We start from the raw sequence: 25,045 nt of genomic DNA, 5'->3' as shown, positions 1-25,045 counted from the left end.
AACCAGTAACATGGAGCAATTATGTTTCAGAATTTGTTCAGCGAGGTAAGGACCTAATCAAGGCTTCTCTGGCTTGCCGGGAGGCGATGATCGAAAAGATGACATTGGCTCACAAAGAAGAGAGAGTATGCCTCCTTGGAAAAACACAAAAGGTGACCAACCCTGAGGAGGTACTTAAGGTAATGTCCTCCTAGTGACTTCTTGAAAAATTGTATTCATTGTCAATCAAGCCACACGATAGCCTCACCAACCTAGATCAGTTGGGGCCATGGGCAATCAAGAATGACAACCCCCTGACAGGGCCACCAACATGTGTCCGGACCTCCTTTCATTATTTGTTGACAGCTGAACACTCGACGGAATAATGGGCGTGCTGTGTTCTTTAGAGTTTCCATGGAATAGAGAGTATGCACCCCAACAAAATAAACTTACCCAATTGTATAAAATGAGTCTCAAAGCATTTAGGATGGCATCCAGTCACTTGTACTTTTTCAGTTAAAATATATAGGGATATTTAACAAAATATTTAACAAAATAAATTAATTAATAATTTTTAAAAATTAAATTAAAGAACTTGAAAGTCAGAAGACCTGGGTTTAAGAGCCACTTACGAGGTTTGGAACCTTAGGTGAGCTTTTTTTTTCCTCATTAAAATGAGGGATTTGAACTAAATAATTGACAAGGTTCCTTCCAGCCCTAACATTCTATGATCTGAGGTCTGTTCTATGTGACAGTCTATGCTGTTCAGTCTCTTCCAGTACTAAAATTCTTTGTTCTAAGATCCCTTTCAACTCTGACGTACTATTATTCTATGACCTACCTTGCACCCATTATGCCAGTCAGTCAATAAATAATTATTAAGCTCCTTCTATGTGCCAGGCACTGTGTTAACTCCTAGGTATACAAAGAAGGCAAAAGAAAGACCTCTGATATCGCGGATATCATCATAGTCAAATGGGGGAGACAATTCACAAACAACTATGTATAAACAAGCTATTTACAGGATAGATTGGAAATAATTAACACAGCGAAGGAACTGGAATTAAGGGGAATCGGGAAAGGCTTGTCTACTTAGAAAGTAGGATTTTATTTGGGACTTAGAAAGAAGCCAGTGAAGTCAGGAGGCAAAGATGAGGAAGAAGTGCATTCCAGGCTTGGAGGACAGCCAATGACCTAGAGTAACTCAGCCATCTCCTCAAAGGAGGAGCTTGAAGTTAGACAATTCTACTTTTATCAATGCTAGAGTCACCGATCTATGTCTGGGAGCGCCAAGATCACACAATACATGCTTCTTCCTATAAAGTGTCCAATATAGTTACACCTGGGGTTGAGATACAGCTTAATCCCATTGAAGTCACAAGGAAGGGGACTGGTCCTGCTATTTCTCTGATAAAGAAACTCCAGGTGAGGAAATTTCCATCCACCAATGGAGACTGGCAACTTCTTTTCAACTTACAGGCTTAGAGATTGCCTGAAGTGATCTCTAACTTTGCTCAGCCGTATTCTTGACGCCTCCTTATGTGTGGCTAGGAAGGTAGTTAAAATCTAGGTTCTTAGTAAATAGTCAAATTGATTCCAGCCATCTTGATAAGATGGCATAATTGTTATAAAGTACACTGGATTAAATTGTTGTAAAGTACAAGAGACGTGGCTACAAGTCCCAGATCTTCTCTTTAACTGTCTAACCTTTGAAAAGTCACTTTCCCTACATGAGCCTCAGTTTCCTTATCTGCTAAATGGGGGAAAGGGCACTGTGGATTAGATCACAGGTATCAAATACATGACCCACAATACTCCCAAGTACAGCCCAAATTCTAATGAAATATAATTGGGAAATGTTTAACAAAATTAATTAATAAAAAAGAAATATAAAAATGCATGAATAAGTCAATATGCAGCCCACAGGGATTGTTATGTATGATTTAGTGGTTCATTTCTATTTTAGTTTGACGTTACTGGATCAGATCACCTCTGAGATCCTTTCTATTCCAAAATCTTATAATCCTATGATCCTGTGAAGTGAAATTGGTTATTTTGCCTGTCATTGTCTCCAAGTACCACTCTGCCTTCTCTCAGGCTGCTCTCCTCATGTGAGAGAGGTCAGCCCGAATGGCAAAGAGCCTTTGAAGGAAGTAGGGATGTTTACTTCAGAGAAGAAAGTAGTCAGGGGACATAAGAGCTATCTTCGAGTATGTGAAGGGTTGATTAGATTTGTTCTGTGTAGCCTCAGAAGTCCAAGGCAGTAACAGCTACAGAGAGATAAGTGTAGGAAAAACCTCCTAACAATTAGAGATATCCAGCAGAACTGACTGCTTCTCAAGGTGGTGAGCTCCCCCTCACTCAAGGTCTTCAAGCAGAGATTATCTGATCTTTTGTTGGGTATGTTGTAAAGGAGATTCTTCCCCAGAGGTATAACTTGGACTAGATGGCTAACGAGGGACTTTCTGACCATAGTTCTATGATACGATGACTCAGACTCCCATTCCTGTTCCCTGACTTCTCCATTCCTTACTGCAAAAAGATGTTAAGACTTTTTCAAACCCAAAGTGTCTTCCTTAATACTTGATCAATATCAGAGTGTGGAATTTAGCCTCCCTCCCCTAATAACCAAGTACTGCTTATAGCAAGATGGAGCATGGCGTGCTGAAAGCACCGCTACTTTGATAATTGCTGGCATGCCGCTGACCTCCTGAGTTATTTTTAAATCCATCCTTCACTTTCAAGAGCAAAAATAATGTAAGAGAATCATGACTAGCCCCAAGAACACTCACTTAAAGTACTTGTTTGTTCCCTGACCCCCCCTGCACATACACCTCAAATATTCTAACATCTTAAGTTTTAAAACATGATTCGATTATAGTTAAAGCAAATAAACTCTGTGTATTCAATGCAGATTTACTCTCAGGTCCCCGTCCTCCTTTTGAAATTTTCCTGTTGGTGCTACAGTGGCTGGTTTGTATTTTCATTTGGGGAGTGAGCTAATGCAATGACTATACCTCAGCATTAAAGCTCCCTTTGCCTATCACAAGGTCTCAAGTAAACCTGGCCTTTGTAGGGCAAGAATTCAGATTAGCAATTGTTTATTGACCTTGTGAAAGAAAATTGGGTTATATCATCATGTTTTATTTATCTGTGGTGATGGTTTGGGGGTCTTCAAAGCATAGCAGTCAAACCTGGAAGGGACATAGAAAAATAAAATATCATTTGGAAGGGCTAAAAGGCTCTTCTAACAAAGAACAGATAGTATTGGTGCTAGAAGGATAATGCCTAAACTGAACTGCAGGGGATCATCTAACATACAACATCAACTATGAGAGCACCGGGAACCTGTTAACATACACTATAAAAAGTAGAATTAAAAGGGACCTTGTAACATACAACCCAGGATATTGGATCTTAAAGAAGAATCCCTGGAATATCAGAGCTGGAGGGGCCCTTTGAGATCATCTAGTTCAATGCTTTCATTTTACACATGAAGTGACAAACCAAAGGTCATACAGGTAGTAAACAGCAGACCTAGATCTTAAACCCAGGAGCTCAGAATCTGCATTCAGTGCTCTATCTGATGTACCATCAGGGCCATCTCCAGTTTTCCTGATCTGTGTCTTGCCACTGGACCCAGATGTCTCCAGAGGAAAATGTGAGGCTGGTGATTTTGCACAGTCCTCTCTCAATTAAATCCAATTCACTTGCAAGTCATGGCGTCATCTTTCTGGTGTAGTGGTCCTCTTTGAGAACTAAGGACAAACAACAATGATGTACCATGTTGTCTGTCCTCCCAAAGGTAATACAATTATTCTTCTAAAGTAATGACTAGACTTTGGAGTAATATTTGGAACCCACAGAAAGGCAAATTTGGGCTTTAAAGAAGGATTTTTTTTAATTGATTAGAGTTCTCCAAAAGTGCGATGGCCTGCCTAAGGAGATAAGTCTTCAAGCAAAGGCTGAATGGCTACTTGTTTTTTATGCTGCAAAAGGGATTTGTATTCAGATATGGGTTGGACTAGATGACCCTTGAGGTCCGTGGCCACTTAACAATTCTGTGAATATTTGCAGAGAAGCCAGCTTGAGGAATAGAGACAAATTTCTTATTTTTAAGGGAATCAGCAGCAGGAGTGAAATCTGGAGACAGGCAATAATAATTATCATTCTCATTTCTATGATGTTTTAAGCTTACAAAACCACTTTTGTTATGACATACCTGTGCACAAGATCGTTCAAATAGAATTCTTTCAATTTTGCAGAAATTTTACTATGAAATTGAGTCAAATGATTTGACCATGATCATACATGGTTAGTCAACATTGGAACTAGAATTTGAACCACCTAACTCCACACTCTCATTGTACGACATGATATTCAAAAGTTTTCTCTCCAGAACATTGGGAAATAGACATAGGAATCAGAGGCATATTCATTCCTAACCAGACTTTGCAAGTGTGAATACCGTTGGATGGACTTTTAATGACCTATTGTTCCCTTCTCCTTGTGGTTCTAAAAAAGTTCTTTCAGTTTATCCCTGCTACCCAGCTGAAACCTGACAGTTCTTAGAGCCAAAGATGAATGTGTGTAGTTTAGAGAAGTATTGTGTAAATGTTTTGCAGTCTTGGAAAAAGAAGCCTATGAGAAAAAAACAAACAAACAATGCCATATTTCTGAAATTGAAAACTGTTTCGAGTGTGTGTTTGTTTGTTTTTTTAACCAGGAATCTACTTTTATATTAATTTTAGGCTTATCATGAAGTCCTGGAAAAGCAGAGATTAACTCGTTATGATCTCGAAGAGGAGGATGACTTTAAAACTACAGAAGCAGTCACTGATCTGTGCCAGGTAAATTTGTGACATTAGGGAAAATTGTTTGAATTCATATTCATGTGACACCAATATTCTTCCCTTCTCCCCCCTAAAATTCTTTTAAGAGAAGGCAATGTGGTGAAGTGGGAAGTGCTTAAGGCTTGGATTCAGGGAGACGTAGATTGAAGTCTCAGTTTTTGACATATTTTTAGCTGTGTGGCCTCACGGGAAAGTCACATAACCTCTCTGAACCTCAGCATCATCATACTCATAGATTAGTAATGCTTCTGTTCCATGCCTCCTAGGGTTGCAATGAGGAGAATGCTTTTTAATGTAAAGTTTTTTTTTAAAGGAAATACCAAAAGAACAGAGTAATCACTAACTCTAGCCAGATAATAGAAAAAGTGAATGGGTATGGAAGCATAACATGTAATAGAAATGGGAGATGCTGATGATTCTAATGATGAGTACATCAATGGCACCCAGAGACGTGAAAATGTCAGTGTTTCTTATACTTTCTTTCATGTTGTTAGGCTCTTAAGTCTCAGCTCTACTCATAAAAAGCGGAAACTTTTTTTTCCTTGGAATGCCCAGTGAGGTCAGTAATGAATCATACAGGTTTCCATGACTCCAGGCCAGACTGAAGATCTCTTGAGTGTCTTATATTCTATATCTGGTTCCAACCAGTCTTGTTATAAAATACCTTCCCAAACTGATTTCACATTACTTCTCCTTACATAGTCTATGTCCTGGCGTATGCTGTTAAGTTTTCAATAACCAGCACTCCAGGAAAAAAAAATATACATATGATATACATCTAATTTTAATCCACATTATTAACATTTTTCTCTATCACTTTACTTAAGTCTGGAAATCAAGAAACCAATATATCAAGCCCTGATTTGTGGCATTTGCTGATTTCCCAGGCGTAAATCCTCAAACTGAAAATTTAATTACTGTCTTCCTGAGCCTGTTTGACCTGGCTGCAGTACATCCTTACTACATTCCAGATAAACTAGCCTGTTTATTGTTTCCTATACACAGCCTTTGCCCAGGTTATTCCTATGCTTAGTATATTTTTTTTCCTTAAAAAATTATCTTGGAACACTTAGCTCCTATCAAGACTTAGCTCCAAGGTCTCACAGCTAGTAAGTGTCTGAGGCTGGATTTAAACTCAGATCCTTCTGACTCCAGGGCTGGTGCTCTATCCCCTGCACCACCCAGCTTCTCTTTATTATTTCCCAAGATCTATGATTCATCACAGAGTAAGTATGCCTTCCTCTGCTACATTTCACATTTTCTCTATACACCATCTTTATGAAGAACTGTGGTGAACAAAGAAATCATTACCCACTGACCAACTCTCTGGTGATGAGTTTTTACAAAGCAGGTAAGGCTAATCCTTTAGAAATAGGCATTTAGTCCTTGAACCTTTCTAGCTCTGCCAGCTTGGTAGGACCTTCCAGAGCTTGCATTTCATAGACATAGACATCAAGAACCCAGAATCCCCTCCATAGCACCATAAGTTATGAAAGTAGTAATGCTGATTGACATTCATGTGTATGAAACTGTAAATCATCAGTGAGGTAAACAAGGCAATGGTTATCATACCAATTTTATAAAGGAGGTAACTGAGGTGGTACCATTAAGGGAAATGGGCATTTACCTAGGGACTGAGATATTCAAGACTCTGTTCTTAGACTTCTTATTCCAAGTCCTCTCTTCTTTCCAATGCACCAAACTGCCTCTCTGAAACTTTGTTTTCATATAAAATGCATATTTTAACATAAAAAGAGGAATACAGAAAGTACCACATGTGAGTGAGTGATGGATTACGTCCATCTATATATAGGAAGAAGGTATTTGGAAATACACTTTATAAGAGCAAGGTGTTGATGTGAAAAGAAGAAACAAGGTGTACTTGCATGTTTGTACATCTACGTAGGTGTCTTGTGGGAAGCGTGTACAAAAGCATGAGTCAACTTGTCTACTCAAATTAGACTTGACATGTTTGTTTGGACCCGTTTTGTCATTTCATTGGAAGCCCTTAGGGAACTCAAAATTTGTTTCTTCTGCATGCCAGATTGTGGAAATCATCAGCTTTACTTAACTCTTTTGAAAGGGGATGCTGACTACCCACCTTTCATCTATTTTGAGTCATAAAAGATATAATAGAGCTATGAATGAAAACCATTTTTGAAGCTCTTGCTGTATGCAAACACTGTGCTAAGGTCTAAGGATATGGATAGAAAAGAGTCAGTCCCTGTTCTCAAGGTGCCCACATTTCAGTAGAGGAGATAACATGTGTAAAATGAGTCAGTTGCAAGGTAGATTGAAAGGCCCAGTGGTCCTTGGGTCCTATGTAATAGCAAAGTGGTTGGTCATTCAACTTCTTTAATATCATCTCTATTGATAAAGTGATTATGATTTTGGACATTTCACAGTGTCACTACCCAAGGACGTGGGTAGTACTTTCTTTTCTGGGTCTTCAATAGTTATGGCTGATGAGTAGGTAGGGAATGCAGCACCTGTACGTACAGTGGCCATATTGGGTTTCCAAAGAGGTAGATCCCCTCTATGATGGAATAAGGGACTGGCCTGAGGAGCACCATTATGCCCAAGTCTCTTGCGAGCCAGGTCCTGGGCTTTCTCTACAAGGGAGGGAGATGAACCCCATGAGGCAACCCAGAGTTGTTCAGGGTTAGGCCGTGACAAGATATTCTCTGGCAGGTCCTTATCTATAATGGAAAAGGATTTGGTGACAGCCCTGATAATGGACCCTGTCGATGTCATCTGAGGACCAGTCTTAGCTCATGCACAAAGGTCCAGTACCAGAGACTTGGCGACCAAGTGATGAAATTTTTGACCTGAACAACTCAGCAAACTGTCCCCCCATGTGGAGTGGGGAAGAGGAGAAGCTGCTATCTTTCAGTACAGGGAAGATCTATCTGTCCCTTCCCTATTTTGTGGACAAGGAAACTGAGGGCCAGGGAGAAGAAGTGACTTGCCCCAAGTCATAGTGAGCCAGGACTAGATACAGGTCATCAGCCTTCTGGTCCTGTTCCAGCTCTGCTGCCTTGGACTGCCTTGCCTTCTAGATGGCATAAAGGTCCGTGACGTGGCTGTGTCCATGTCACCTACTGTGTCAGTAAAAGCACCACCGCCGGCACCCCCAACAGATTACAGTTAGAGGCTACATCATGATTACAAAATACTTTACTCATAGTGTTTCATTTGATCTTCACACTCACCTTATGAGGCAAATATTAGTAATTTCTTCAGTAGGAAATGAGGCTCAGGTACCTGCCATAGTCAAACAGTGTATTAGCCAGAGCTAAGGCACAGACATGGGATCTTCTGATCCCAGGGTCCGAGCTCTTTCTGCGACACCAAGCTGCCTCGTCTATAGTACGAATCATAGGAAACACAGGGTGGTGCACTACAAAAATCCATCTTGTACAAATGTGTCCCTTTACCCATTCCCCCAATCACGGAAGCTGGCATTTTTAAAACAAGGCTGCATCATAGGATAATGGCAGCTCCCTTGTGTCTGGTATACTGTGCCAGTTTATAGAATGTAACCCTGCAAGATGGGAAGTCCTCATATTGTGATCTCTGTCTTCATCTACAGATGAAGAAATGAAATGACCTATCTAAGACCATACCGCTAGGAAGGGTTAGAGTCAGGACATATACCCAGGTCTCCCAACTATCAATAATGTACTCCTACTACTATATCATCCATACTCTCAGAATTCTTTGGCCTACAGCAAAAGACACCTAGGTGGTACAGTGGTTAGAGTGCTTAACCTGAAGACTTGAGTTCAAATTTTGCCTCGGAAACTTACTTGCTGCGTGGCTCTGGGCAAGTCGCCTAACCTTTGTCTACCTCAGATCCTCATCTGTTAAAAGAGAATTGATAAATAGTATCTGCTCCCAAGGTTGTAATAGACACAAAATGAAATAATATTTGGTAAGCAGTTTACCAACCTTAAAGTGCTATATAAATTCTATCTATTGTTATAAAAAGGAACATTTTCTAAATGGTAACTTCATCGTTTTATAGTAGGTATTTTGACCATAAAACACTACCGCGGTCATTTGTGAGCTATATCCTTCCTGCACAAAGAGTCATTTTGACTGCAATCCTGTTAAGGTTTTTGATGGCTATTATTAAAGTCGAAAGGATGCTTTCAAAATAAGTTTGGAGTCATTGTCTTTGGTGAACCAACGGCCCTGAGACAACAGATTCTACTTCCAAACTTTGAAGTATCTGGGATGTTATTAGTGAGGGCTCTCCATCCTCAGGAGCAGGTTATAACTCACCCAGGCTTGCTTGTCCTGTGCCGTGCTTGTCCGTGTCCTTGCATAAACTTTCCAAAGAGGATCTTGGTTCAGCTTGTGCAAAGTTACCTCTTGAGTTCCAATCTATCACTGTCTATATCTTTGACATTGAAAATGAACATTGAGCTGAGACTGGAGTCAAATAGGGAGAAGGAAGCTACCTGGCTTACATTTGGAAACTTGGATAAAAATTATACTGAGGAAATAGAAGATGATGTGAGCGTAGGATGACTAATCTCTGTGTTGAGGATTCAGTTTAGTGACCAGAGCTTGATTATAAAGTGGGCATCACATTAGGTCCCTGCCTGGCTTTTGGTAGAGCAGTCTAAATGTGATGCAGTAAACATTCTTTATCATCAGAGGCACAGCCATCAGCAAAGGACTATTTCATCCACAACAGCTTGTGAAGGCCTGGACAGAAACTTTTATCTGCCTCAGTGAGAGAAACACCCAAGTCAGCCGAATCATAAATTAGCTTTTGGAGAACCGAAATATTAAACATTCAATAACCACCCCCCCCAAAAAAAACAGGGGAAGGTCGCTAGCAGGACATATTGTTGTTATTGTTTGTCCTTCATTCTCGAAGAGGACCATGACATCAGGGAGATGATGCTGTGACTTGCAAATAAATTGAATTTCAGTGAGGGAGGGCTGTGCAAAGTCACCAGCTTTACTTTTTCCTCTGGAGCCATGTGGGTCCAGTGGCAAGATATAGGTCAGGATGACCGGAGATGGCCCCTAGCAGAACAGATAAATCCTTCTTGAAGGAGTGATTACAACATATGGGCAAGAGTTGCAGTTGAAGTCCCATAATGTCCTGAAGAGTGCTTTGGGATTTTAGTAAGAGGACTTCATTTCCATTCCTGGTTCTGCCAATAACCTCATGCGTGACTATAGACAAGTCACTTCATCTCTCTGAGCCTTAGTATTCTCATTTGAAAATGATGGGGTTGGACCAAATAATCTCGAGGGTTATTTTAAGCTCTAAGTCAAGGTTCTTGCAAGGCTAAGATGTGGAAGGTTTGCACTGTGGACTGATAGAGGAAGTAGGCATCCTGAGGAAAATATACATTCACCTGAGTAGTTTAAACATTAGTTTTACCCCAGATCAGACTGTGAACCACTTGGATTTTCTTTAAGGCTTGCTCACTATACCTGGAGAGTCACTGTGGGCAATGCCTTCTGAATTGTGTTCCTGGTCCCTATACTACAGGTGATATGTGGCCATACTTCTCCCAAGACCATCCCACCACTATCACGGCCCCTAGTATGATTCTATACAGCATGTGAAAAAAATATGGCATTAATGTTTACCAGTGGAAGATAAGAGGACTGAACTAAAACATATGGGTCAAATTACCCTGGAAAAATTCAATGCTTCTAACGAAAGATATTTTCTTAATGACATCTCCCTAAAAAAATTACTGTAAATAATATAATCAGAACCAAGACATTATCTCAAATATGCAGATTGACTTGAAGTATGTTAAGTTTATATTGTTAGAAATTATGGTGGTACTAGCTGTCAGTTTAATTCGAAGCACCCAACATTGTTGAACACCTAATATGTGCCAGGCACTGTGCTAGGCAGTGGGGGGGGGGGGTACAAATAAGAATGATGTGATTCCTTAAGGTCACAAACTTTTATACTTGTATCACCAGAGCCTAGCACAGCGTCTAACATATGGCTCATTCCTAGTAGATACTTATCGACTGACAGATTCCTTCACTTGTGGACTTTTTACTTTAGTAGAGGGGATAAAACATGTGCATGAATAACTCTAATAGACAGTAGAGGGTGATAAGGACAGGGGAGATGTCAAAAACCCAGCTATACAAGTCAAGGACAGGGAGGGATTACTCATTCCTAAGATTTCCAAAGTCTTAGGTCAGTGCTCATTCCATTATATCAATCAAGAAAGATCATAGAGATTTACTAAAGACGGCAGTCCTGTGACGTTTTCTAAGATTTGTTTGAAACATTCTAAATGCAGCAGGCACATGGGCCTGAATTTGCAGGTCAGTACTGAGAAATCCTAATAATACTCAGCTAGTTTTCCATACAAGTTTAGCAAAATGGAAATGGAGCAGAGAAGCATCATGGATATTGAAAAGGTCATCCCGTACTTAATAGCTTGTCAAGGGAAGTGTTGAAATTTCCTTAAAGGTCAACAGAAGCTCCCCAGAATTCAGAGAAATTTGTTGTTCAGTTTCAGGGTCTACGATGCCAGAGCTGATCTGTGCTCACCTACTGATGGGAGAGAATGTTCTAATGTCAAATTGTGAGAACATCTGACTTGGGCATTTCACAGTAGGTCATTAATAGTATCAGGGACTACCTTGATATGCTTTATAACTGGAAAAGTATATTGGGCACACTAAGATGGCAAACAATCAGTCCTCCAGATAGAAATCATTACAGACATTTTCTGAGGAATGTAGTAACCCAAGCCTTCTTTTCCCAAATCTATTCCTGTGTTTCTGTTAATGGAACCACCATCCTCCCAATCACCCCATTTGCCTCAAAAGCTCTGAATCATGTTTGTCTTTCCTCCCTTGCCCTTCTATATTAAATGAGTCACCAAAGCCCAACTATTTTACCTTTGAAATACTTCTGACCATTGAATGATGCTCAAATTGTGTCATAGGTTTTAAAGCCGGAGGAGGCTTTAGAGATCATCTAGTCCATTTTATAATTGAGGACACTGAGTCCCACAGAGTGTAAGTGATTCGTCCAAGAGCAGGCAAATGATAAGTAGAAGAGCCAGGATTCAAACTCTATTCCTCTGATTTCAAATCAATTATTCTTTTAAATGTGCCATAGCTATTTCCTAAGTCTTCAATTTCAAAATATATTATCCAGTTTATATTATTGTTACTAAGGGAGGTTTAAAACTTCAGTCATGGTTGACTCCTACTTTCCCTTATCTCCAGTATTTTGTCAGTCATTAAGTTCTGTTAATTGAACATTGGTAATTTGTTCAAGCTAACTTGTTTATTCCAAGATTAAACTAGATGTCCCTCCCCCTTAGCAGCCCAGTCCATGCCTCTATTCAACTAGTCTAGGTTCTCAAACCATACATTTTTAACATAAAATTTATTTATTTTTAGGATTTTTTTAAATCGGTGAAAATCTACCTTCTCCCCCTCCTACTCATCCTACCCATTTGAAAAAGAAAGAAAAACAAAGTACTTGTAAAAAATATTCATGATCAAGCAAAATAAATTTCCACATTGGCCATGGCCAAAAAATATGTGTCTCAGTCTTTCTCTAGAGCCCATCACCTCTTTGTCAAGAGGGAAGTAGCATGTTTCATCCTAAGTCTTTTGGAATTATGCTTTGTCATTGCATAAGAGTACTTAAGTCATTCAAAATTGTTTGTCTTTACAGTCTTGAAGTTATTGTATTGGTTGTTCTCACTTTTTTTCCTCACTTCACTACAGCAGTCTTCTGACTTTACTGAAACCATCACCACCATCTTTAACATTGAAATCATATTCCATAACATTCATATACCATAACTTGTTCAGCCATTCATAATTAATGGGCATGTCTCCTTTTCAATTCTTTAGTTGGCTTCAAAAGGGGGAGAAAATGTGGTTTCCTGATTTTGTTACATGCTAATGATTGCTTTATATCTTCCTTTATATCCTCTTGGTCTTCGAGGACTAATGGTAGTTAGGATAATAATCATGCCTTTTCTCTAGGATTTTAAGCTTTATGAAGCACTTTGCCCACCACAACCTTGTATTATTGTCCTCATTTTATAGATGAGGAAATCAGGGTTTATCAAGAGATTCACACAGTGCCACACCATAAGTATCAGAACCAGAATGTCTTTTCAGTCTAACTCCAGTGCTCTTTCCATTGTACCCTACTTACACTTGAAAGCCCTTTAACACCCCTTATTTTCATCTAGTGAAATGCTTTCCTTCCTCCATTACCATTATCAGATGCCACCAACTCCATGAAACCTTTCCTGATGTCTTCAAGCTGGATGTTCACCTCACCCTTCTTGGTTGGAACCTCTCCTATGCATTTCTTTGGAGCGTTACAGTCCTTGATACAGTGCCTTCTCATCCCTGCTAGACTATAAGTTCCTTGAAGTCTGTCAAGTTTTAATCAATATTGACCAAATCACTTTGGGGCAACTAGGTGGCACAGTGGATAGAGTACTAGCCTGGAGTCAGGAAGACCTGAATTCAAATCTAACCTCAGGCACTTACTAGCTGTGTAACCCTGGGCAAGTCACTTAACCCTCTTTGCCTTAGTTTCCTCATCTGTAAAATGAGCTAGAGAAGGAAATAGTAAACTACTCCAGTATCTTTGCCAAGAAAATTCCAAGAGAGGTTATGGAGAGATGGACATGACTGAAAAAAAACAACTCAACAGCTACAAAAATTCACTTTAATTTGGTCCTCACAACATCCCTCTGAGGTAGACAAAACAGACATCATCTCTATTGAAAAGATGAATGAATTGAGGCATAAAGGGGAATGATTTACCTAATGTCACACAACTAACTGTTACAGAAGGGAAGGGAATAAGCATTTATTAAATGCCTACTATGTGCCAGGCACTGTGCTAAGCGTTATACATATGATACCTCATTTTATACAACCTCAGATCAACTCTGTGAGGTAGGTGCTGTTATTATCTCAATTTTACAGTTGAGGAAACTGAGGCATATAGAGGTTAAGTGACTTGCCCAGGATCACACAGCTAATAAGTATCTGAGACTGGATTTGAATTTAAGTCTTCCTGACTCCAGCCCCCCCCCCATGTATTGCACCATGTAACTGCTTCTAGAACTGGAACCAGAACCTAAGTTGTTCCTAATTTAACGCCCGTTTCCTCATTTAATGGATTTCAGTCCACCAATCATTTGACTCTTTTATTTTCTGTGACTTTTTCAGAAACAAAACTGTTTTAGATATTAATTTATGTCATGAAAGAGTTAATGATCTTCCCCAAAGCATAAGGCTTGAAGTAAGAAGTCTGAGGTTTTATGTGCCCACTCTGACATTTTATTAGCAGTGTAACCTTGGGCAAATTATTTCCCTTCTTCATTCTCAGTTTTCTCCTCTGTAAAACAAGGGGGTTGGGTTACTTCACCTCTAGGTTACCTTCTAATACCAGCATTCTATGATGTAAAAATGATTAATTGACCCCTTTCTCTGTAGGGAAATCAGGACCTGGTGTTCATAGAAGGAAATTTCATTTTTCTCTTATGAAAAGCATAGGAAACTAATGAGTAACCTAACATTTCCAGGTTACTAAGCAAAAAGCATAATTTTACTTAAAGAAATTAATGCCTTCTTGCCCAATTCCTTCAATGGGCTATATAACCTTTCCAACCTTATCTGTCATTACTTTACTAAGTCAACCCTGCTGCTCCCCAGGCAGACTCATTTATCAGCTCACTTCCCCTTGAAAACACTTTTGTTTGCTTGTGTTTATGCAGGCCTCCCTACCTTGAGTGTCTTTTTTCCTTTTCTCTGTCTGCCAACCTTCACCTTTCTCAAGTCCCATTCCCAGTGCTTCCTTCTCTATGATGCCTTTCTTGACCTCACGACCTGCACTGATATTTTTTTCCTTTCTGTAGCTTTCTATAGCACTTACTGACTGCCCCACTTATTTGGGGCTTAGTACATCCTACCTGGTATGGTTATCTTTGAATGCCTCCATGTACACTTTATCTCTCCTATGACATAGAGACGATTTGGAATAGTGTATAGAATACTGGACTAGGAGTCAGAAAGACTTAGGTTTGAATCTTACCTCAGACGTGGACTTTCTGTGCAACTGGACATGTTACTTAACACTCAGTTTCCTCACATGCATACTGAGATAATGTTTGTAAAACACTTGACATACATTAAAGTACTTTATATCAGCAAAGCAGAGAGAGAACCAGATGTGGAGCCAGGAATGCCGAAGTCTGAATCGCACCTCGGACATTTACTAATTGTGTGATTCTGGGCCATTCACTTAAACACTCTCAATGAGTTCTCCCATCTGCATAATATTTTAATTAATAATAGCATCTACCTTATGGATCAAATGAGATACAATTTATAGATGTTACCTTAAATCTTAAAGGTCTAAAGAAATGATAACTAGTATTATTATTAATTAGAATGGGAGCTAAACTTGTCATTTCATTGGTATAGGGAACTCCCAGGTGGAGAAACTGCCTCCACCAATGCAGGCTGGCAACTTCTTGGCAATTTATAATATTAGAGAGTTTCTTTCACCGAGAGGTACTTGCCTGGGGTCACAGAGCTGGTGTCTGTCAGAGAGAGGGTTTGAACCTGTGTCATCCTGGCTTCAAGGCCAGCTGTATCAATGACACTGTGACTGTGAATATTATGACTATATAAGTATCTGTTGTTTCTGTGAGTACATGTGAGTCCAGTACTCTTTACAGTTCTGTGAGAACATGTCTCCTTCCTTTTTTTATACCTCAATTCCCCAAGCTTAGAGCCCAACACCTAGACTCCTCAGCAAATAATTTTGGACTGGTTAATGAATCCCTTTTTCAGCTGTTATAGGATTTTGAGTTGCTGCAGAATTTAATCATCATCTACTTGGCACAATGGGTAGAGGAATGGACCTGGATTTTGGAAGACCTGAGTTTAAATCCTGACTCAGACACTCACAAGCTCTGTGACCCTGGACAAATCACTTAAACTTTATCTGCCTCAGTTTCTCATCTATAGAATGAAGATAATAATAACCCCTACCTCCCAATACTGTTGTAAGGATAAAATAAGGTATTTATAAAACTTCTTGTAAATCTTAAAGTATTATATAATAGAATAATATAAAATGTAATACTATATAACACAATATAATATAATACCACATACAATATAATATAACATAACTTAGTATAAGATAGGATGATAGAATAGAATGTAATATATAATGTAATACCTAGTATGTTAGCTATTATTATTATTATTATTATTATTATTATTATTATTATTATTATTGCTACATCTGATCCCATCATTTATAGATGAGGCCCAGAGAATGGATGTCATTGGACCACATGGCTGGTAATTAGCAGAGGCAGAATTTAAGACTGAATGCTCTGCCTCTCAGTCCAGCACTCTTTACGCAACATCACACTGCTTCTGTTTCAGACCTCTATCTCCCTGCATTTATAATATATCCAAGCAGGGCCCATAGGCTTCTCCTCTGGAATAGCAAAGGAAAAATGATCGAGGGTTCAAGAAATCACTGTCCTGATGCTCAGTCCTAGGGCACTGGTATTTTAATGAATAGGCCAAACTGTATTAAGCACTTTCCATGGACATTGAGATAGGAGTGAACCAATTTTGACCAACATATCTCTACCACCAGCATTTGCTGACAGAGTTCTTTCACACAGTCATTCTGAGCAACCTAATTAACAGGTCAGTTCTGCTTAGGGAGTAATATTTTTCCTGCCACTTTCTGAGGAAGTTTAGAAATGTTCTGTAGCTGGTTGGATTTGCTGAATAATGAATGGACTTAAAATCATAGGCTCTGGGAGCTGGAGGTGACCTCAGAGATTACCTCGTCAAATTCTTCCTAGAAGTTTGAGAGAGTTCTCCATGCGTATCCCTGACAGAGGATAGGCTCTGTTTGAATGACAGGAGACATGAAATATTCTCTATCTGTTACCTTCTGGAGAAAGAGATGGCAGGGAAGTTTAGTGGAGAGTATACTAGATTTTGATTTTAAGTCTGAATACCTGGTTCTCTTACCATCTGTATGACATTGGGCAAGTCACTGCCCCTCTGGGGGGAAGTGCTATCAGGCCCTTTTTTTTCTCTGTCCTTTCTATTAGTCTCTTGTCAGGTTAAACATCTCCATCTCCTTAAACTAATTCTCATAGGGTTTGATCTCCAGTCCCCTTATCATCCCTAGTTACCCCTCTATGGATGCTCTTCAGGTTGTCAATATCGTCCTAAAATGTGATGCCCAGAACTGTGCTCACCATTCAGAGGTGATCTATCCAGGCAGAGGACACTGGGACTCTTTCATTCTAGACACTACATTTCTATTAATAGACACTTTGAGTGGTGTGGCAAAAGTCCATTCTCAGTCTTCATCTCCCCAGAGCTACCCTGGCCATTTCAAAGATGCTGAAGCAGTAGAGTAGGCAATAAAACAAATTAATTTTAGCTCTTTTCAAGGCAGAAAATCAATATTTACCCAGTGAAAAAAATGTCAGAATTAAAAAGGGAAAGAAATGCATTTTCTTGCTTATCAGAGGATAGTAAAAAGAATGAACCATTGGACAATTTCACATTGAAAGTCAAAGCCCTTCACCATTTTTTATTAGAAATAACAGCGCTCAATCTATTTATAGACTTAAAAATTAACTGTCATCTTAATTTGCTGCTTTCATTTTTGTTGCTTTATAAAAGCCTAAGAGAGAAGGCAACTCTTCAATTACATTTGTTCGAGTACCCCAAAGTAGCTATGTAGAAAAGCAGTCTCAAAGGAGAAAAGAATCAATACCAACCTGATTCCTGACAGAAAATCAGCATTTCCAGAGGGTGGATGGAACTTTGCCAAAATACTAACCCTCTGGATGGGCAGCCTCACTGTCTGCTCTCGCTTGTCGGGCAGAGGGAGTCATGCACGCTCAACCAAACCCCAGAGTCCCCTTGCTTAGGGAAGTTTACAAACAGCTGTGGCTGTCAGAGACACCCAACTCCCTTTCGTGTTTTGTCTTCTTTCCCCTTTGGCAGGAATGCTGTAGAAAGAATTACAGTTTAGAATCATTTCAGCCCAAATGACCCAGAATCAGTGAATCTTAGAACTGGTTAGTACCTCAAAGACCATCAAGTCCAAAACATACTTGAATAAGAATCTAGCCCTTGCTTGAAGACCTCTAGTGAGAGGAACTCACTATCACCTAAGACTTCTCATTCCACTTTGAGATAGTTCAAATCTTTAGGAAGTTTTTCCTTATATCGAGCCTAATTTTGGTTCTTTTTAACTTCTCCCCATTGCTTCTAGGCCTGACCCCTGGGACCAAGCAGAACAAGGCTAATTCAACCTTTCAAATACTTGAAGATAGCTTTCGTGTCCTAAGTCTTCTCTTTTCCAAGCTATAGTCATCTCCATTTCCCTCAACTGACCCTTACATGGCATGATCTTGAGTTGTGCATAATCCTTGCAGTCTATCGTGGACGTGCTCCAGGTTACCAATTCCTAAAATATGAGCCCTAGAATGGAACACAGTACTCCAGACGTGATTTGATTTAGGCAGAGTAGTGAGACCATCACCTTTCTGATCTCAAACATTATGACTCTTTTAAGGCAACCTAATAGCTCATAAGCTTTTTTGCTATCATATTGTATTGTTGACTTATGTATATTAGCTTGGAACCCACTGAAACCTCCAGATATCTTTTTGACATAAGTTGCTACCTTTCTCCCTTCCTTTATCTTATACTTGTGCAGTTGTTTGCTTGGTTGTTGATTTTTATTTTTTTTTATTTTTGTAAAACCCACATTCTCCAGTTATTCTTCTTTTTTGAGAGTCATCCTGGACTACAAAAAAATAAAAATAAGCTTGCTAAGAACCACTACTAAGAATTACTAAGGTTTATCCTCAGTAGATGAGCCCCTAGGTAATGGAGGCTCTGGCTGTGGCAACTCATGAAACAAATAAAAACGTAAAATTGAGGGGCAGCTAGGTGGCACAGTGGATAGAGCACTGGCCCTGAAGTCAGGAGGACCTGAGTTCAAATCCGGCCTCAGACCAAACACTTGACACACTTAGTAGCTGTGTGACCCTGGGCAAGTCAGTTAACCCCAATTGCCTAAAAAAGAAAACAAAACAAAATGTAAAATTGGTGCTTGTGTCTATGGTATCTCCTTTACATTCTGCACGGATGCTGATATTGTAGAAAAGGAAGCAAGAATGTTAAGCCTTACTAGGTGATACTGAAATGAGTTCAAGCATTTTAAAAAATCTCTCATTCAGTGAACTTATGGATAGTAAAATAGTGGTAGGCAATGAGCTGCACCCAGAGTTGAACAAGAAGAGAATGTGTAGGATTGCCTTCAGGAAATTGTGAAGCTCCTTAATGATTCTAAGCTTCCCATGAAAGCAGAGGCTCATATTACTAATACCAACATTCTAATAGTATTGCCATGTGGTATTAAACATGAAATAGAACAGTCTCTTCAAAGAAATTCAAATGAGAATCAAACAGAAGGAAATGGAAAGGTACATGGTAAGTGTGAGTGGACTGTAATATATAACTGATGAGGAACCCTGAAGAACAGCAATGAAATACAGCATCAAGGAATCATGTACAGGAAAATGATGATGATGATGATGATGGTGGTGGGGGTGGTGGTGATGATGGTGGTGATGATGATGATGGTGGTGATGATAGTGGTGATGATGATGATGATGATGATGATGATGATAACAGTAATAAAGATGGGCTGCTCATGTGGTAAGGACAAGAAGAAGCAAAGAAGGTCTCCAGCACATTGGGTGGATTCCTGCAGCCAGTTTATGGGAGGACATGGATAGAATGTAATTTGCATCCTTGGAGAGAACTTCCAAATCAATGAGATCAGAAATCCATTTGAGTATATAGTAGCTTGACAGCATCAATAAAGTTGTTATGCGTTATGCCTAACTGAAGGACCAAATGGTAGAACAGAGTAACCTGGACTTTTAGGGAAAGGGAATGGTTCCTTTAAAAAAAACCAATTTTTTAAAGCTTATTTTCATTCCAAATTTTTTAAAAACCCACCAAATTAAATATACCCTGGTCTTTCATAGAACAGCAGAATCTCAGCAATCAGGAGTTATCACAGGAATGTGAAGCAATTCAAGGGAGATGGTTCTTGAGCTGGTAAGTTGGAAAGTTCCCAAGGGTCAGAGAAATTGGCAGCTGTCACACAGCCTTTGGAATATACTACAATATTTAAAAGAACGGTGGTGTTGTGGTGTTAGGACCACCCACTCTAGAGAAAGGGCACCATACTGCCACGTTGAGCGATAGGAGTTTGTAACCCAGGGTCTATAGATTGATTTCAGGTGATGCATGAACTTGAATTGGAAAAAAAAATGCATCATTATTTCAACGTAATTGGTTTCTTTTGTAATTTTATGTATTCTATTTTATGTAACTAAAACATTATTCTTATTAGTACATGGGCAAGTTACCTCCTGTCCACAGGGCAAGTAACCCCAGGCAAGTCCCATAGCCTTTGTTTGGTTTTGTTTTGCCTGTAAAATGGGGATAATAATAGCACCTACCTCCCAAGGTTGCTGTGAGGATCAAATAAGATAATTGAAAAGCACTTAACATAGTGCTTGATACATTGTAAGTGCTATATAAATGTTAGCTTTTTTTATTATTGTTGTTATTAAAGACTACTACCTTAGTATATGGTTTCCTAGGTTACTATGCCAAAAGCAGTTAGTCAATCAATTAATCATCACCTGTTGGCCAACCTGTTGGTAAGGAACTTCTTCAAGTTTAGCTAATTTGGTTTTCAGACAATTAGTACATCACCCTGCATTTGAAGCCTTCCCAGCTTGATAGAACCTGCCAGCCATTTTGCTTTGCTCACCTGGACTTTGAGGACTCACAGTTAACTCTTGGCCACAGTGAAATATGAGGAGAGGTCTAGTGGAGAAGTCACAGTATAATGTGGGTAAAACCTGGTCTGAGGCTTCCAGAATATGGCACACAGTGATGAATTATGCAAGGTGTTGGTGCCTGTCAGGGACAGGAGATGGGGAGATGTGAAGAACAGATGAGTTGGAGAAAGAGCAAAGGTGATCTGCCCTGTTGTTCAAACCCAGCTCTTCTGACTCCAAATCCAACACTCTTTCCACTGCCAAATACTGCTGCCATTTGCATAATTAATGATGATGATGATGATGATGATTGGGGCTGACATACATTATCTCATTTGATCCTCCCAACAGCCCCATGAGAGGTAATGCATGTCTAATTATCCCCATCATACAGATGAAGTCTAGATTTTATCTCAGAATCTTTTTAAAAAATACAGTTTGTTGTTGAAGTGTTTTGAAAAACGTTTACAATTGTCTGTCATCCCGCATATAGACTAATTTAAGAACACTTGTCAAATGGAGAATATACTCTGTTTTAACAAAAGGAATTTTGAAAGAAACTAAAAAAAGGTAGTATCTCTGGAAACACCATGTTGCTCTTTTATGAGTATTTTAACGAACAGTAATAAATCTCTGAATAGAAGTTTTGTTTTCTTTTATAAGTAAAATATGTAATTGCATTCCCTCATTAAAGGATCTGTCTTTAACTGTGGTGAGGTAGTCCTCCAGTCTGCCTGCCATATTTGCTTCCTTCATGACCCATTTTTATTGGGGGAGGGTAGATTGGGTCTCCCAATCTATTCCAGGCTGGAAGTGCAGCACCTATTCATGGAGCCAACCCACTACTGGTCAGCAAGGGATTTTTGACTTGTTTCATTTTCAACCTGGCCTGGCTTGCTTCTCCTAAGACACTGCTCCCAGGGACTCACCACTTTGGTACTAAAGAGTGTAGACAGCTAGTTGTCTTAGCACACTGAATTTCAGAACTTCCAAATTCAAGTGGTCCACTAGTCTCAGCCTCAGTAGCAAGGATTACAGCTATAAGATCCCATACCCACACGTTTATTAAACACCTTCTGGGTACAGAGCACTGGGCTAAGCACTAGGAAAGATACAAAGTTCAGATTAAGCTAAAGTAACCACCTTAGTGGAATTCCTGGTCTAGTAGGAAGACATGCTATAAACAAATAATTTTAATGCACAGTATTATAAGATAAATTCATTAGAGACATGTGAGGTCTTAACCAGGGAGTTGGAAACCTTTCAAAAGTAACTTGGAAGAGTTCTGACTCTTTGGGGAAAACAATGGATCATAGACTTCCAATTCTTCCTGGTTGGGAAAGACAAGATATTGATTTTTGGGAGCCAAAACAGATCAAAGGAGAAAAACAAATAGAAGCAGAAAATGTGCAAAGGGAATGATTAGGGGGTAGAAGGTGTGTGATCTGCATCATACATTTCAAATGTTGTTATTCCCTTATCTGATCCATCCTTATAAGGGTGGGGTGTGTGTGTGTTGTATATGTGTGTGTGTGTGTGTGTGTGTGTGTGTAAAATACATTAATTCCTCAGGAAATATTAGTGATTCTAATTAACATGAACAGTTTAGTATAGATGTAAATGGATTCTGATCATTTAGTATGAATGGGTTCTGATAGCTCAGTTGTAAAGGAATTAGTGATATATAGTGTGCTGCCCTTCCCAGAGAGCATTTTGTGATTAAGGAGGACTTTTAGTTCACCAATCAAAAGGACTCTTACTTGAGATGAAGGCTTTGAAGGAGTGAGCATCAAGACAGACACTCATCTTGTCTCCTTTGTCTTCTAATTATACCATCTCACCAAGCCCTTGATTCTAGGCACTGTGAACTGGATAAGACATCAGATCACTTTAGCATTGCCTTGCTGGTCAATAAAGAGTGTTGGTGGGTCCTCTGAGTATGTCCGACAGAAGGAATTAAAACAGGTCTCATTATCAGGATTTGGTTCATTAGAGCTGGAATTTGATTCATTTCAGTAAACAGTGCCTACTACAAACAAGGCTTTAAGCATGGCATTGGAGATACAAAGACAAAAACAAAGTAGTGACAGCCTTCAAAGAGCTTACATTCTACTGGGTGAGCAGAAAAGGGAGGAATACAACATGCACAAGTTAATATAAAGCAAATGTAGTTGGGTTATTTTTCGTTGTGTTCAACTCTACATGACCCCATTTGGGGTTTTCTTGGCAGAAATATTGGAGTGGTTTGCAATTTCCTTCTCCGGCCCATTTTACAGATGAGGAAACTGAGGCAAACAGGGTCAGATGACTTGCCCAGGATCACATAGCTAGTAAGTGTCTCAGGCCATAGTTGGATTCAGGTCTTTTTGACTCCAGGCCTAGCACTCTATCCACTGCACCACCTAGCTGCCATAAAGCAAACATAAAGGTACAATAAGGCACATTAAGAACTGGGGTTCTTAACTTGATCTATATAGACTTCAGAGTAGTCTGTGATTTTGGATGGGAAAAATGTATCCTAGCTTTCGCCAACTTTTGGTTTACTTTGTAATCCAATGTATCTTATTTTATACAATTAATAGCTGTTAGGTGGAACAGTGGATGCACCACTGGTCTTAGAATCAGAAAGACCTGAATTTAAATCCAGACTTAGACATGTACTATCTGCAGGACCCTGGGCAAATAATCTAACTTCTATCTGCTTTGCTTTCCACATCTGTAAAATGGGGATTATAATAACAGTACCTGTCTCTCAGGGTTGTGATAGAGATAAAATGAGATGATATTTGTAAAGTGCTTTTCAAACGTTAAGCACTATTTAAACGCTGGCTGTTATAAATGTTGGCTATTAAAAGTATTCTGAGAAGGGGTACAAAAGCTTCCCCAGATTGCCAAAAGGATGCATGACACACACACATACAAAGCTTGTGAATCTATGCGTTGAAGATCATCTCAACCTCTGTTTTTTGGGGGGAGGGGGAAATGTGATTTCACTGCACAAGGAAGTTCCAATGAGGAAACACCCTTTACCAGTGCAGATCCCCGCCTGCTCTGCAACTTATAGCCTTAGTTGCCTTGAATGCTATAAAGTTAAGTGACTCACCTAGGATCACCTAGCTCATCTGTGTCAGAAGTAGGACTTGAAGTCTAAGCCAGATCTCTATCCATCCTCCAACCAGGCAGCATGGCCACTCCTACAGAGAGGGGTCAAGGACTTGGGAGCTCTCATTTTGTAAATAAGAAAATAAGAAACCAGAGAGAGAAAATGGCATGCCCACAATTCCACCCTCTATCACCCCACATGGCCCCCTTTTACTGTTCCAAGGAAGTGTAATCCCGCAGGATCGATTCTGCTCATTTATATTTTTGTTTTTTAGGAGCTATATAGCAGTAGCATCCAAACCTTTGAAAAACTCATGGAAGAAACATTTCTTCATACCCTCTTGGGGGTGACTGGCCTTTCCTTGGGAGAATGCGAGCACTTGAAGCAAGACGTTCAACACAGTGGAGCCCTTGACTTGGAGAAGTCAGACCAATTCCGAGAAAAGCAATGGACACTTTTTCAAGAACTACTTGACAAAGAAAAACAGGTATTACACTTGATCACAGCAGGCGAATCAACATCACTCTGAAAACTTGACATCTCAAGATTGTATTAATAGAAAACAGGATTTGAACATATTATATATAACATATAATGCAGTATAATACAATATAATATATAATGTAACATATAATATAATACAATATATACATGTTTACATATATTTATATTTTACATATTTCATTTACGTACATATATTTACAATATACACATGCATTCACATGTGTTCATGCATGTATATTTGTATGCCTGCACATGAATCCATATATGCAGGTACATATGCACATATACGTATGCATGCTATATATGTGTATATATACACACATATGTACATGCATTCATATTGTATGTGTATACGTCGTATGTGTTATATATAGGTGTTATGAGGTGGGAGAAGAGAGGGGAAGGGAGAGATGGAAAGAGAGAGAGAGAGAGCGTGCTAGGTCTCAGTTAGTATTAATAATGAATCCCATGAAATAATCACATTATTTGAAAGTTGTACTGTATATTTCCATTAAGCTGGAACCAATGAACATATTTTACATAATTATAATTTCAAATTTGAATTAACTTGCAAATTTAAATAAATGAGACCATTTTACAGAATTCATTATTCACACTAGTTGGGACCTAACTATAGATAGATAGATAGATAGATAGATAGATAGATAGATAGATAGATAGAT

General features: G+C 39.2%; 1 protein-coding gene across 1 annotated transcript in view; it reads left to right on the top strand.

Moving 5' to 3' along the window:
• Positions 1-25,045, top strand: part of EVC (EvC ciliary complex subunit 1) — a 118,515-nt gene that overhangs the window by 58,933 nt on the left and 34,537 nt on the right. Inside the window, exons 10-12 of the mRNA XM_027836608.1 lie at positions 31-179; positions 4,731-4,829; positions 24,133-24,345. Of these exons, the coding sequence (XP_027692409.1) occupies positions 31-179; positions 4,731-4,829; positions 24,133-24,345 (461 nt within the window). The remainder of the gene's footprint in view (positions 1-30; positions 180-4,730; positions 4,830-24,132; positions 24,346-25,045) is intronic.

Source organism: Vombatus ursinus, unplaced genomic scaffold (assembly GCF_900497805.2).
Source record: "Vombatus ursinus unplaced genomic scaffold, bare-nosed wombat genome assembly UNPS02014818.1, whole genome shotgun sequence".
Taxonomy (NCBI): Eukaryota; Metazoa; Chordata; class Mammalia; order Diprotodontia; family Vombatidae; genus Vombatus; species Vombatus ursinus.
This window is presented reverse-complemented; position numbering and strand designations above follow the sequence as displayed.